The sequence below is a fragment of the Mesoplodon mirus genome, assembly GCF_964341445.2.
Source record: "Mesoplodon mirus genome assembly, chromosome: 9".
NCBI lineage: Eukaryota > Metazoa > Chordata > Mammalia > Artiodactyla > Ziphiidae > Mesoplodon > Mesoplodon mirus.
Genome location: NC_138985.1, coordinates 40,899,850 through 40,913,993, shown reverse-complemented (window position 1 = coordinate 40,913,993; position 14,144 = coordinate 40,899,850). Strand labels below are relative to the sequence as shown.

At 39.6% G+C, this 14,144-nt stretch overlaps 1 protein-coding gene across 6 annotated transcripts in view; it reads right to left on the bottom strand.

The window, feature by feature from the left end:
- RAPGEF5 (Rap guanine nucleotide exchange factor 5) overlaps positions 1-14,144 on the bottom strand; it is a gene marked incomplete at its 5' end in the record, with an annotated part of 217,138 nt that overhangs the window by 30,205 nt on the left and 172,789 nt on the right. For all 6 annotated transcript variants that reach the window (XM_082633000.1, XM_082633002.1, XM_082633001.1 and 3 more), the window contains 6 exons: positions 611-733; positions 4,163-4,260; positions 7,824-7,973; positions 10,638-10,716; positions 11,678-11,708; positions 13,449-13,546. In XM_082633000.1, the coding sequence (XP_082489126.1) occupies positions 611-733; positions 4,163-4,260; positions 7,824-7,973; positions 10,638-10,716; positions 11,678-11,708; positions 13,449-13,546 (579 nt within the window). The remainder of the gene's footprint in view (positions 1-610; positions 734-4,162; positions 4,261-7,823; positions 7,974-10,637; positions 10,717-11,677; positions 11,709-13,448; positions 13,547-14,144) is intronic.

Sequence of the window (14,144 nt, the reverse complement as noted above, 5' to 3'; positions counted from 1 at the left end):
TGTTTTATAAATGTTTAAGCTGTCCTCAAGGGAGAGGTTGATGGACATACAAATTTGAAATATATCTCAAAATTTTCAATAGAGTACTTGAAGTCTTGCAGCATAGTCTAAATGTATAGAATGTTCTTGGGAATGTGTGTGTGTGCATGTAAGTACATACATAAATGTGTTTCTCATATAAGTACTGTAAAGCTCTGTAAAGCTCATGGAAAAATAAAAATGTCAATATCAAAGGTATCAAATGTAAAATGTCTCTTCGACCCCACTAGACCTTCATATATATATATATATATATATATATATATATATATATGAATACATGTTTTCAAACAAAAAATAGCATATTTATACTACATTAACACAAATATCCGATTGTACAATATTAGGTGCAAATAAAGCATGCTCATGTATTCTGATTTTCCTAGGTTTGGGTCAGTCTTTTAATATATTTAAAGTCCCCAAATATTTTTGGGCCATGGTATCCTAAAGCATAACTAGATCACCAGATGATGGATCTTCTTAAAACCCAGTCACACACAAATATTCTTCAAAAAGAATTCACAATTATACTGGCACAAGCATTTATTTGATTATTTCCCTCCTTACTTACCTCATGAATTGAATTGAAGAGGCTCCAATCAAAATTCATTAATTCCAGAGCAATATCCCAAGTGTTCATTCCCAAAATCCTAATCGACCTTTGCTGTGATTCTTCATTTTCTGCAAAAGGATTCTAAAGTGACAGACAAAAGTAAAAGAATCCTCAGTAAATTCCGAAATATTTGGCACTGAATTGGCTGGCTATCGAAAGGCATTGGAAGCCCACATTAGAAAAAAAATCTTGTCTGAGCGCACTTAATATTTTCCCTGTCTGTTCACTTTCAGTGAGTTACAACCAATTTAGCAAACAGCCTTGGAAGCCGTAGAATGTGATCAATGATACTTCACTGAGTTGCCCCTCCCCCCGACACACACACACACACACACACACACACACACACAAATCTGATTATAAAACACTGCCCCGGGCAGACAACATAATGAAAGTGAAAGCCCTGAAGTCATTTTGGCTTCTGGTAAGAATTAATGTGCCAGCAGGGTTAGTATAAAAACAAACAAAAGAAATGTCACAGTGCACTTCAATAAAGACAGACATGGCTTTTACAGAAAATATGTTTGACGAGTCTCATCCCAGACATACATTTACAAATTTTATTAAAATGCCCGTGGAAAGCAAAAAAAAAAAAAAAAAAAAAAAAAATTTTAAACAGGAAATAAAAAATAAGTTACTTCATTTATACCATGGTGGATGATTATTTTAAACTTTTTTTTTTAAAGGGAATAGTTTTTTGTTTGTTTTTTAATTTATTTATTTATTTTTCGCTGTGTTGGGTCTTTGTTTCTGTGCGAGGGCTTTCTCTAGTTGTGGCAAGCAGGGGCCATTCTTATCGCAGTGCGCAGGCCTCTATCGCGGCCTCTCTTGTTGCGGAGCACAGGCTCCAGACGCGCAGGCTCAGTAATTGTGGCTCACGGGCCTAGTTGCTCCGCGGCATGTGGGATCTTCCCAAACCAGGGCTCGAACCCGTGTCCCCTGCATTGGCAGGCAGATTCTCAACCACTGCGCCACTAGGGAAGCCCAATGGATGATTATTTTAAAGTATCAATTGCTTTCCCTATACAAATGGATATGAGTTTGGTAATAATAGTATTTCCTTAAAACCTGACATAAAATTATTAAATGCCACCACAATTTTAAATCTATTGTCACTGTTAAATGTATTAAAATTATCTGGCACCTTTTAAAAATATTTGATATTTTCTAATTAAGATATAAATTCTCCCATCTGACTTGAACAGTTAATGACGTTAAAATAGTTAATGACTTGGGGAAAAAAAGAAGGGGACTTTGCAAAAATAAATGCCGTAGCAGGATAAAGGGAATATTTCAGAATCCAAATATTAGTCTCTATTTTTTGAACTGCAAAATAAATTATTAGCATTTTCGAATTCTTATATTTATGTAAAGGTTTCCTAATTTAAAAAAATGACAAAAGACCTTCACAGGCTTTTCCACAGACTTGATTCTCTTCAGAGTAGGTTTAGGTACAAATTGTCCCTGTACCCTCCGTGTGGATATGGGGTGGAGCTCAGTAAGGGCTGAATGAATGATGTGCATGCAAACACTGAGATGGGGGAAAGCCCAGGTTTCTCAGGGATTGGTCTGGCTAGATTGGGACCAGATGGACACCAGGCTGCACTGCAGACATTCAAAGAGCCACGAGTTGGGAAGTAAAACAGATCTCTGCTTAGTAATTTGGAGGTGTAAGGGTATTTTCACTTGGCTTTTTATCTCTCCTACTTTCTCCCTAAATGTGCCCCTTATCCTGGCACTGCCCTCTGGTTACTCAAGGTAGTCCACTGCCCTCTCCAAGAAACACTTTCTATTTCTCTATTCCATTCATTCAGGGCTATGATTCCTGCATTCCACGAAGGCTAATCTATGCACAAGCACAGTGCATATGAGTGGTTTCACATGTTATCCTTCCCTTACAATGTTCCATTTCAACTGAAATCTTTTGGAGATGAAATCACCTAAACTTTGATTCCAATGGGAAATTTGTAGGTGGTGCAAAAAGCTGGTGGGGGAAGCATCCGAGTACAGGATAGCATCCGGCTCAACTCGGAATTCACAGCACCTGTTTATCCCACAGGACACTGCCCCAGGCCTGCCCTCTACTCTTCCGAGGCCCTTGATCGCAGCAGAAGAGCGCTCTGGGAGCGCATACGAGGGAACCGTATAAGAAGTCTGTGTGTGGTGGATGAGGGCTCGGGGGTGGGAGACAATTAGAGTGTGGGTCCTTCCATCACCAGGAGCCTAGGGCAACTGCATATTAGATTCTCCTCCTTCACAGGGTGCGGGGGAGGGCGGCGGGCAGTCACATCAATCTCATTATTTACTCAAAGATGCTGTGCAGCATTCTGTCTGTCAAGTTTCACTGGTGGAATTATATCGTGTATAGACACAGGACTGGAGACCTGCAGAAGGACACCCAGAATCGGGAAATCCCAAGTAAGACAAAGGGTTTTCCCTCTCCTTTTCTCCCTCATGATGTACAAGGAGGAAGGTGCAGGAGCTCCAGAGTCAAATATAACTGGAATGAAATCCTAGCCCTCTCCCTGGCTTGGCTGTGGGAAGCTAGAGTAAGTCACTCAGCCTCTCTGAACTTCGGAAGGTTAAATGACATACTGTATATAAATTACTCAGTACATAACGTGTCCGGTAGAAAGTGTGAAGATAACAGTGACTAATGTCATTATGGTAGCTTGATATCTTGCAGATACTTTTACATAAGATACTTTTATTATAAGCAGTTTTGGTTAACCCACATGGTATACAGATTCCTCCATTATATATACAACAGGAGTCAGCTGGAAAGACCCATCCTTGTGAGGACTCCATGGAACAGACCAGGACCATGAGTCTGGATGACACAATTACGATCTGGTACAGCCCACTTTTTATGGGCGATGGATCTGAGGCCTGACCCTACCATTGAGAAAGCAACCATGAGACCGAGGTTTTTAGGAACAACAACAAATGATCTAGTTAGGCCTAAGTGTTCTTAAATTTAGGACGGAAAATAACATACAGTGTGGGTTCTATATTTCTTCATACGCTTACACTTCAGTGGCATCTGATGTTGCACTGTTACGTGCCATTTTACACAGGGAAGGCTAACCATCCACCCTTTCTTCAAAGGAATGGCACACTCAAAGTGTACCCACTGGACAGAAACTAAGGACAGAGTCTCTTTCCCTTTAAATCCACACAGGATGCGTTCCTCAGCCTAACCTCCATGTATCCACCAAAAAAAGAAGAATGGAATTAAGACTCCATCAGAGAAAGAGTCACATCTCTCAAATCCCTTGTTTCCGAGGGACTCAGAGAGAAATAGCGTTTGACTTAGGAGGGGTTGAAAGTCCCTAAAGATGGGCCTGCCTTTGATTTGCAAAAGCAGTGTTGTTTGAAAAGTGTATTGTTGACTACAGAAGGAAACAGCTTGATGTATTTTTCTAACATTCATTTCAAAACATACAAATACATGTTCTCAGTCTGACATTTGTGTCTGTGTGTTTCAAGTACAAGGCTAAAGGTACTCACCAAAGTGTCAGCCAGGTCTTTCCGATAGACATATATCCGACCAGATGCTTCAAGGGATTTGGAGATGGCCAAGTCATTTGGCTGAAGTTCATGCTTTTCTTTATTTACAAAAAAGAGTAATTAGAAACACAAGAACACCTAGTAGGCATTCACAGTACATCTAAAGAGTGAAATTTGCCAAAGAAAAATATTTAAAAGTAAATGGGATGTGAAGTAGATTTAATTCAGTTCTGCATACGCTATACGATACCAGATAATCAATGCTCATTATCCATAAAGAGGTACCCTCTTGTGATTCATTCTTATAATAATATTTAGTCATTCTTTACACACAACAGCTTAGGGAAGAAAGTAAAATTCATTCATAATCCCATCACTCTAAAGTAACCATATGATAGTAATATTGGTAACAGTTGAGTATATTTCCATCCTGATCTTTATGCAGATATGTGTGTGCACACATGTACATATGGTCACAATTATTACTTATATGTTTGCATTAATAATCACTATAGATATATGTATTTGTAATTATTCCTTATGTGGTTTTATATTCCTATTTTAAGTACTTACCCACTTGTCAAAATTATTTATAATGTCATGTCATGTGTAACTGGTTATATAACAGTCTATTATGCCATCATTTAATCTTTCCTCTGTTGTTGAACATTTAATGGTTTCCAGTTTTTTTGGGTCATATAAATTAGATAGCGAGAACCATGCTGAATACTAGCACAGGGACCAGCACGTAACAGGGGTTTGATAAATGGGATCTATTATTACAGCAGCCATATATATATTGCCAAAGTCAACATCTTTGTGCATAAATCTTTGGCTGCTTATAGATGATTTTCTTAATATAGATTCCCAGTAGTGGAATTCCTAGGTCAAAGCGAAGGAACATTTTTAAAGTTTTTGATACAAGCTGCCAAACTGCTTTTCAATTCTTATACCCACCAACGCTCACCATTCCTTTGAATAAGTTTACGGTTTTGCTAAAATCAAAAATAGATTCTCGGTTTACTTTGTATTTCTTGACTACTAGTAAAGGTGAATATTTTCATCTATTCTTTTTTTTTTTCATCTATTCTTCTTCTATTTTATTCCCCTATTGTTCCTGTCCTTTGGCCATTTTTCTACCATAGTTGGACTCTTATAACACAATAGGCTTCTCATAGAAAAATGTCCTCCCCCCACCTACAAGATGCAGATGGGAATCGACCAAAGTGATACTCAACTTTAATCCACTGTGACATAAGGTAGCCTAAGGTAGCCCTCCAGTTACCCAGCATGGTTGTAAATACAATATGCCACATCTCTTTTTCTAGATAACTTAATCAGTTCAAGCGCCAGATTTTGTTTTGAGCATTTCTGTTTGATACAGAGTACACAAGTGATACTCGAATACATTCTTTATGGCCCAGCATTGCAAAGATCAGTAGTATTTGTCATGTCGGGCTGTTGACGTCGGCAGTAAATGGTCCCACATGGCCAGGCTCTAACGTTCTTCTATCTCCTCCCTCTTTAGCTACAATTTCTTGCAACCCTCTGTGTGCCCATACATACCTTAAATCTGGCTTTATAAGAGCCATTCTGCATTTGCTATGGAATTTGCATTCTGCAAATGCCATGGCTTTCAGACAGTAATTTTTCCATTTGCTAAGAAGTGTTTTTCTTACTTTCAGATTTGTCACTACACCATGAATGATGAAAAGTGATAGGATTTTAAGCTCTGAGTAACTGGGCAGGTTTCTGTTACTACATACATATATACCTAACTTGGGTACAAAACAGCTAGAAACCTACTGAAAGCTGTGAGGGTAATACTACCAGTCCTTTTAGAAAAGTCCACAAAACCGATAACATGGCCAACATCTCTAAACTTTTTTTAACAAAAAGAAAATAACTGTAGATCTCACTGTCATTTCATTTTGATGTAGCATTTAAAACATTTATTAAAAATTACGTAACTAGAGCAAGGAATACATTAAGCTCTGTGGGCTTTTTTTCTTCATAAGAACATTATTGCTTGGGGGATATGAAGCTGCACACAGAAAGGTTCTTAACAGACAAAACTACTAATTGATGGAAAATGACGGCATATTTCCAAACCTGTGAGATAATTCAAGAGATAAACTGATATTGCTAGTGATGATTAGCTATGAGTCTATACACATTAGAACAACAGATGAATCTAACATAGTGTAAAAATCGTATTTCACAGCTATCAAATAGACAATGGGTAGTAAAAGACCCACTCATTAATTCCCAGATTCACGTGTGGCCCTGGGCCGACTCTGAGTCAGCCTCCAAGGGGATGTGGGTCTCAGCTGTGCCACCAGGTTCTCTCAGGGTCCTTCTTTCTCCAGCACCTTCTGTCTGCATGGGGACCCAATGATTACTTTCTGTTATGGTATTGCCTTGAGAGGCAAATGCTGATTTTGATGAAGCTTAATACTGTTTAGAATCATTTAATATCTTTGGTCACTTAAAATTAATATACAAATATCATATTTATCTGGAATACCTAATATATTTTATTAAACATTCAACTACTCCCAGATTAAAATTCACGTAGTCCACGTTTCTGAAATTTTTGCTCTTTTTCTTAAGAGAATGTTTTGATGGGATGCACAACGCTCAGGGAGAGGAAGGAGTGACTCACTTAACTAGGACAGGGGAGATGGGCTGTATTTGTTTGAATATGTAATCAACTAGCTTGTAGGCCCATTTTATCTGCCTCTGAGTAACAAAGCGAAAGAGGCAATGTTCCATCACATAATGCTTTCGCATCAAGTACAATACATTCTGATCTTCTTCTGACTCTAGAATGATAACAAAGGGTAAACAGGAATGCCCTTAATCTGCTCCCCCCTCCCTGGCCCGCCCCATCTCTGGCTGATTAGTTTACACAGTACTCCCATTTTTCAACTACTGGGACTAAGTCACTTTCTTTGTATTTTTCTCAGGGTTAATGAGATATTAAATAAAGATGGTAAGCCAAAAAAGGAGGCCAGTGACACTGAGATCTGACAGGCTCCAGTGAAAACGCAGGGGTCTGTTCAGGTCACACAGATCAATAGTATCAGCTTGTAATCTGTGTGATCTTATTCAAAACAGACAATAAACCATTCTCTGAGGATAAATAAGGCCCAACAGAGGCAAAAACTATAACCAGGGCTCACTCCCCATGTCTGCCTGAAGGAACACTGCCTGTGAGCTTTCGGCTTATTGTACAGTTTTTATTTCCTTCAATAGGGAGTCTTTAAGTATTAAACTGTCAGCCAGCAAAATGACTAGTTCAAGGCTGCCTTTCTTTTTTCTTCGGAAAGTAATTTCATCCTTTAGCAATTTCCCAAGTTAATTTAAATATGAAAACAGAAGGCTTATCTAGAGTACAAAATATGTAAAGCTTTATAATATATTTCAAAACACTGGCGCGTCTCTCTGTTCAGTTCTTGGGGAGGAAATTCAGTATCCAACAGTACCCAACTGTTGTCATGGAAACACCTCTGGTAGGCGGCTTCTTATTGTTAGAGTGCTCATCCAGCTGCAGACCCAGAAGGGACGCGCTGCACGTTTACTCCATAAAAATGTCAACTCTCTCCTTCTGGAGGCAATCCAGTGAAAGATTAATATTCAAAGACAGAAAATAATTTACCCCCAGAGAATGTGACGGCTACCAGAGCCAGATCCTCTTCCGCATGCTGGATCTTTTCCGCCACAACTCTCAGGATCTCTTGGGCTGTACTGGAAACTTTTGCCTTCACGCTGACATAGGAGTGCTCCGTTATATACACGTGACAGAAAACTGCATGAGGTGAAAGAACTGTGAGTAGACAGAGAACAACTGTGGCCATAAGGTACAGACTTTTCACCCATATCAAGGCACCCGCCACACTATTCCCTGTAGTACAGAGCAGACACAGCTAGATTTACATATATATGTGTGCACACGGGTGCCTGAGGGCACAGCAATGCGAGCTTGCACACACATGACATGGAGACGTGATAAAGCTGCTGAGCAAGGTGGAGTAGTGCTTAAGCATCCCATACTGTAGTGAGAGACCCACATCACGCAAAAGCATCTGCTCAGGGTAAAGGCAGCCTGGCCACAACACAGTGGGATCTGTGCACCAGGGACTAGACCTCGGAGTCCCTTCTTTGAGGGTTACTGTGATCTCCCAAAGCAGTCTATTAAAGCGTCTAATTCAAACATTTTCGTTTTACACTTCACCTCTGGACAGGCACAGTGGCTCAGTAAAGACCACCACATTTTGTTATTTGAATTCTCATAAGCTTATCTTAAAAATCTGTCACTTGCCATGGTTTTTGGCTTCAGCCTTCTTGCCCATCTAAGAATGAACCTCCTCCGCGCGCCGTCCCTCCACCCATATCAAGGTGGTAGTGAGTTTAGTTTTCAAATGGAGGTTATGTTTCCAGCCTTTTTAATTTCCTTTTTCTTGTCTGTGGTACTAATCATTATTACTAGGACATTATCACTATCAGGGTGAATGGGCCCTGGAAAAAATGTTTCTTTATGATTTAATAGCAGAAACTGTAGCAATGGAAATAACTGACACGTTATTAGTCTCTTGTATCAGCCATTCTGAATGTATAAAACACCAGCTTCTTTACTAAAGACAGAAGGACAATAATATACTTATTCTTCTCTTCTAGATTGCAAAACAAAAAAAAAAAATGGGGAGTGCAGGTCCTAGAGAAATTTCATATGCAATTTAAATGGCACCACAAAAATACACCCAGGAATGTTTGCACAGAAATGCAAGTGAAGCAAAAGACAAACTATGGGTTTACTAGTACAAACCTCAAAGTAAACATGCCATCAAGAGGCACTGACAGTATTTTGTTTTGGGTTTGGTTGGGTGTGTCACTAAAACCATAGCATCTAACATATAGCTGTTTTATGTGTTGTCAACAGACTTGTGAGAGACAAAAGGCTTTTTTCCTTCCACAAAAAGACGGAATTTTGGAGCAAGGCAAAGATGCAGTCTACAAACTACTAAATGTGAGGAAAGTTTACAGCTTGTTCAGTAAAATGATGAACAAAAAGAGGAGGGGGGAGGTCTTGAAATACTCAGACTCTTTGAAACTCAGCTTGGAAAATTATACAATTAATTGTAAGACAAATGGGAAAGGAAGGTCAGCAACTGAGAGATGAGGAGGTAAGGTCATCCCATTTGTTCCTCCACTCGGCACAGGTGACACTTATGACCCAACGAGTGCCATCATGTTTGGTTATACACAAACAATGGAACAGAAGAGGTATCCTGTGACATTTGTTGTTTAAACATTCAATAAGTTGAATAAATATACAACGTCCACACTTAAAATTTCAGCGCTGTCGGGAAAGGCGAATTAAAAGAGAAAGTCTCCAAGTCACAATAGCATGAACATTTGAATTGCTGTGTTTCCCAGCTCTGCCCTTGACTCAACCTTTATCTAAATAGGAGGAAACCATTTCCAGTTCCGTTATAAAACAGTAATGTAGAAAAGCACGCCAGGGGCTTCTCTGGTGGACTAGTGGTTAAGAATCCGCCTGCCAATGCAGGGGACATGGGTTCCATCCCTGGTCCGGGAAGATTCCACATGCCGTGGAGCAACTAAGCCCGTGTGCCACAACTACTGGGCCTGTGCTCTAGAGCTCGCGAGCTGCAACTACTGAGCCTGCCTGCTGCAACTATTGAAGCCCGTGCGCCTAGAGCCCGTGCTCCACAACAAGAAAAGCCACCGCAATGAGAAGCCCGCGCATCACAACAAAGAGTAGCCCCCGCTCACCGCAACTAGAGAAAAGCCTGTGTGCAGCAACGAAGACCCAACACAGCGAAAAATAAATAAATAACTTAATTAATTATATTAAAAAAAAAACACACATCAGCACCTTCAGAGTGCTACAAAGATGTCTCCCCTGCACTGATGGAGCAGCCCTCTTCAGTGGGTCACGAGCCCTTTTGCCAGCAGCACTGATTGAGGACACATTGGACGTGTGGCACTGCCCGGCAGAGCCTTGCCTTGGAGGAGTTTCGACTGCACATCCTTCCTTTCATTATTTTCTCCAAGATTCTCTTCTCTAAATCTCAGGGATTGACTCAGCCAAAGCCCTGCACGGTGGCTTTAGTGGACTTTCCAGTGAGTCACAGGCGATGGGCTGACAGCAGGGGAGAAGGCAGCCAAGGGGAAAGGTTGCCTTTCCAGTCCATTTTGCACGTCTCCCCAAGAACGCAGGGGGCTCTTTGCAGTCTCCTTTCCTTACCTGGGACAGCACTCTGGGATGAAGAAAACTGTAACGCCCACAGCAAGAGAAGAAAAACTATCACTGTGGATGCTAACGTGCTTGTCTTAGGGGTGTGGCAGTTAGAAAGAGTTAAAGGCAGGCTGATGTGTTAAAGTTGGAGAATGATGGTGATTAGCTGCTACTCCACCTGCCCCAGACCCTTGTTCAAACCATACTCACTTTCCTCTGTTTCCGTCACAGTTCCTCTAGGCTGGAGCCAGTTCTCCTTAAGACTGAATTGGTGGAAAAGGGCTTTATTCTGCAAGAAGGGAGAACGAGAACAATGAATGAATGTATTGCTGCCCTTTGGAAAACCAGAGCTGTTTGCAACATGTTCCAAAAGAGCGTGCCAATTTTTTTTTTTAATATGAAATCCACCCATCTAATCTTGGAGGAATAAACTGGGAGCTGCCTCAATTAATGCATGTGGAGGTGGAGAGTCTGAGCAACATGATAGACCTTGGCCAAGGGAGAAAGCCCCCAAGATGATTCTCTGCAACATGCCGGAGAATATGGGCGTGATTTTTAACCCTGGATGCTACAAACATCCATAGCTTCTTCTCCTGAGAAAGACATGGTTTCCCCATCCCAACAGCAACCTTGCTTTTGGATAAAGCCACGTCGAGATAGTTTCATACTTCTGCTGTAGTGCAACGACTGGCTTAAGAGAAACAGGTACATGATTCATTATGATTATCCATCACCTGATATATCAGCTCCTACAAAACTTGTGCCTGGCATCTCATTTAGCATTTCCCCCCCCCTCAGGTTGAAGAGGAAACACATTCATTCTGGCTACCATCTCTCTTTCTGTTGGGTTGAAGGGTTCCAACCCTCTTCTTACAAGACTTCCTTACTCAACCTTCTTCTTACAAGACTCAGGCAAGAGTCTTGCATAGATGGTTTTCTATCTTTATATCAATGACTACAAATCAAATTTATATCATTCTGGGGATGTTGGGGAAACTCTGAGACTCCAAAACGCACCACAAAAATTCAGAATGTCATAAAGTCAAGGGCACCTGGCTGAAACTGAATCTGCACAAGCACAGGGAAAGCTAAGTGAAGTAGGAGCGGGGAGGCAAGGTGCAGCCCCCGGCTCCCCACCTGGCCCTCCTCTGCTAGAGGCAGCGTTCATTAATTATGAAGAAATACCAAGTGGGCCAAGGCCAGGCCTCCAAACCAGATCACCCCATTTCAGACAGAAGGGGCTGCCTTACCTTCTTTTGTGGTGAATATTCATCAACAGTGCTGAAAGGAAAAGGACAAGACATCAGTCTTTGCCTCAAACCTAGAATAATGTAGTGATTGTCACAGAGGCTCCTTTTCAGACAGCGGGCAGAGGTTTTTACTTTTCAAAAAGATAAAACACACAGTATTCATTAGTTTACTATGCATAACACACTTGATGTTGGGCTCTGGATTTCCAGTGAACCAGGAAGAAAAGAAGCTATTTATCCAACAGGTATATTTTGCTTTCTACCCATAGAAACTGAGCATTGAGGAAATAACTGGATTTATTTCCACAGAAACTCTAAGTTTTCTCATATTTGGCTAGATTTTAGGTGAAATTATTGTTCTTTAGATAGCTAAATAAGGCAGCCAAGACAGATCTTTTCCAGGATGTTTCTATGTGTGGTGGAACTGGGGGATCTTCTGCAGGTCCCCAGCTCAAATCTTATTCCAGAATCTAGAGATATTTCATCACCTTGTACCAAAGAGGCAAGAATCATGTCTTAGACAATTTTCTTACTTACATCTTTTATTTCCCAGTTTTTAAATGGAATGTATTAAATTCCATTAATTTATTTAATGCATTTAAATGTGTACTAAACCAGAATTAAATTTTCCCAACTGTAAGAAGGCCTGCCTTACAGCATAGATCAACTTCCATGTAGGGGATTATTCTGATGTACAGGTTTCTTTCTTTTTCTTTTTTGCTTCATTTGTTTGTTCATATTTTCATACTAGTCTTAGGCTACCGAAATTTATTACAGTGTAGACTGTGATAAAAGAAGACCACCAAAATTCACAGCATTCATTTCTAACACCCTGCACCTCATTTCTGAATTTCTAAATGTGTGATTTTCCTGATTGGGACTAAGGTTTATACATAATTTGTTTTCACCCTAGAATTCTTTATATAGCCTTTACTAAATAGGATCTCCCTTTACTAAAATTAAGTCAGGCTTTAAATCTCAAATCGATAATCTGAAAGGCCTGAATTAACATTTTCTATGAGAAGTGCATTTGTGACTGCTGAAATCTTGATAGAAGTTTTTCACAGCTTGACAACAGATGTGTTTTATGTTTAAGAAGTAGAAACTACATTGTAAATCAGAGAACAATTTTTCCCTTCAGATTAACTTTGCAGCTATATCTGAAAACTGAATAATGACTTGATGTTTTCATTTACCAAAATTAATAAGAAGAGTTAGTGGTAAACCAGAGTAAAGTTAGGTATTAGCAATATGAAAGACTAATGATAGATACCTCAGTGATACACCTTGGATATGACAAAAGTCACCGAATAAATGCTTTCCTTTAAGTTTTCTGAATTGATAAAGAAACTTCAGGGAATCCATAAAATTGAACTTTAAAAATGCACCATGACTTGCTGGGACCTATTTATAAAACATTTTTCCTATTCATTAGAGATAGCTATGAGCTCCCCCAAATGACAAGTTAAATATTTACACTTTTAAAACTAAATAATAATTTATTAGATAATTGTTCTTATGTACCCAGACTGTCATGGCTCAGTTTGCTTCTACCACACCAAACAGGGTTAAAAAAAAAAATGGCCAATAAGCTTGATTTAGTGTTCATTCATCTTGAGATATAAAAACAAATATTTACTACTAGAAAACCTAAGGAATCAAGATAAATCTCAGATTCAAAATGTTCAAAATGATATATATGAGACACCCCCAATTCTATCACATGTTGCGCTGCTTTCTTTTACTAACTGTGATGAGGAAAATTACTTACTGACGACGGTGCATTCCAAGTATCTTTTGAAATTCTTTCAGTTCTTTTTCAAGTATTGGGTATTCATATACATCATCCAGTACATTTCTGTATATGGTCTGGGGGAAAAAGAAAATTTCAGCTTAACTGGTTTGCTGCCTATTTTGTAAGGATTAAGATTCATAGAGTGGTTAACCTGCTCAGGGAAATAAGTGGAATCCAGAACAACGCTGGGGGTTAAACCAGGTACCAATGAGATCCTGAGTGGGATTCCACCTCCTAGCCCCTCGCTCAACTGGTGTGGCTCTGTGGAAGCTTTTACAGGCTATAGGTAGGGAATGGTGGAAACTTAAGAGATCTCTGGCTGGCTACTCAAAATTTCCACGCTTGTTCTAAATTTTTAGAAATAATATCCACATAACCATTTGGGAGTGAAAAAATTCATTGAATTAAACTACCCAGTTGTTTTGAAAATAACATTAGTTTAGTCAGAGACTTGATTTAAACCAGTTTTAAACTGGATGTCTAAGTGATATCTTAATTTTGAAATCAAAGTGATTTCCTTCATGAAAGGCAAAATCAGTTTAGATACTTGCCTATTCTGAAATAGAACTCTTCCCTGCTCAAATTCCACTGTACCCCTTCTCTGTGTTAACTTGCACAGCTAATACGGTTTTGGTGGCCAACTGTTTACAAACCATCTCCAGAGAATCATCG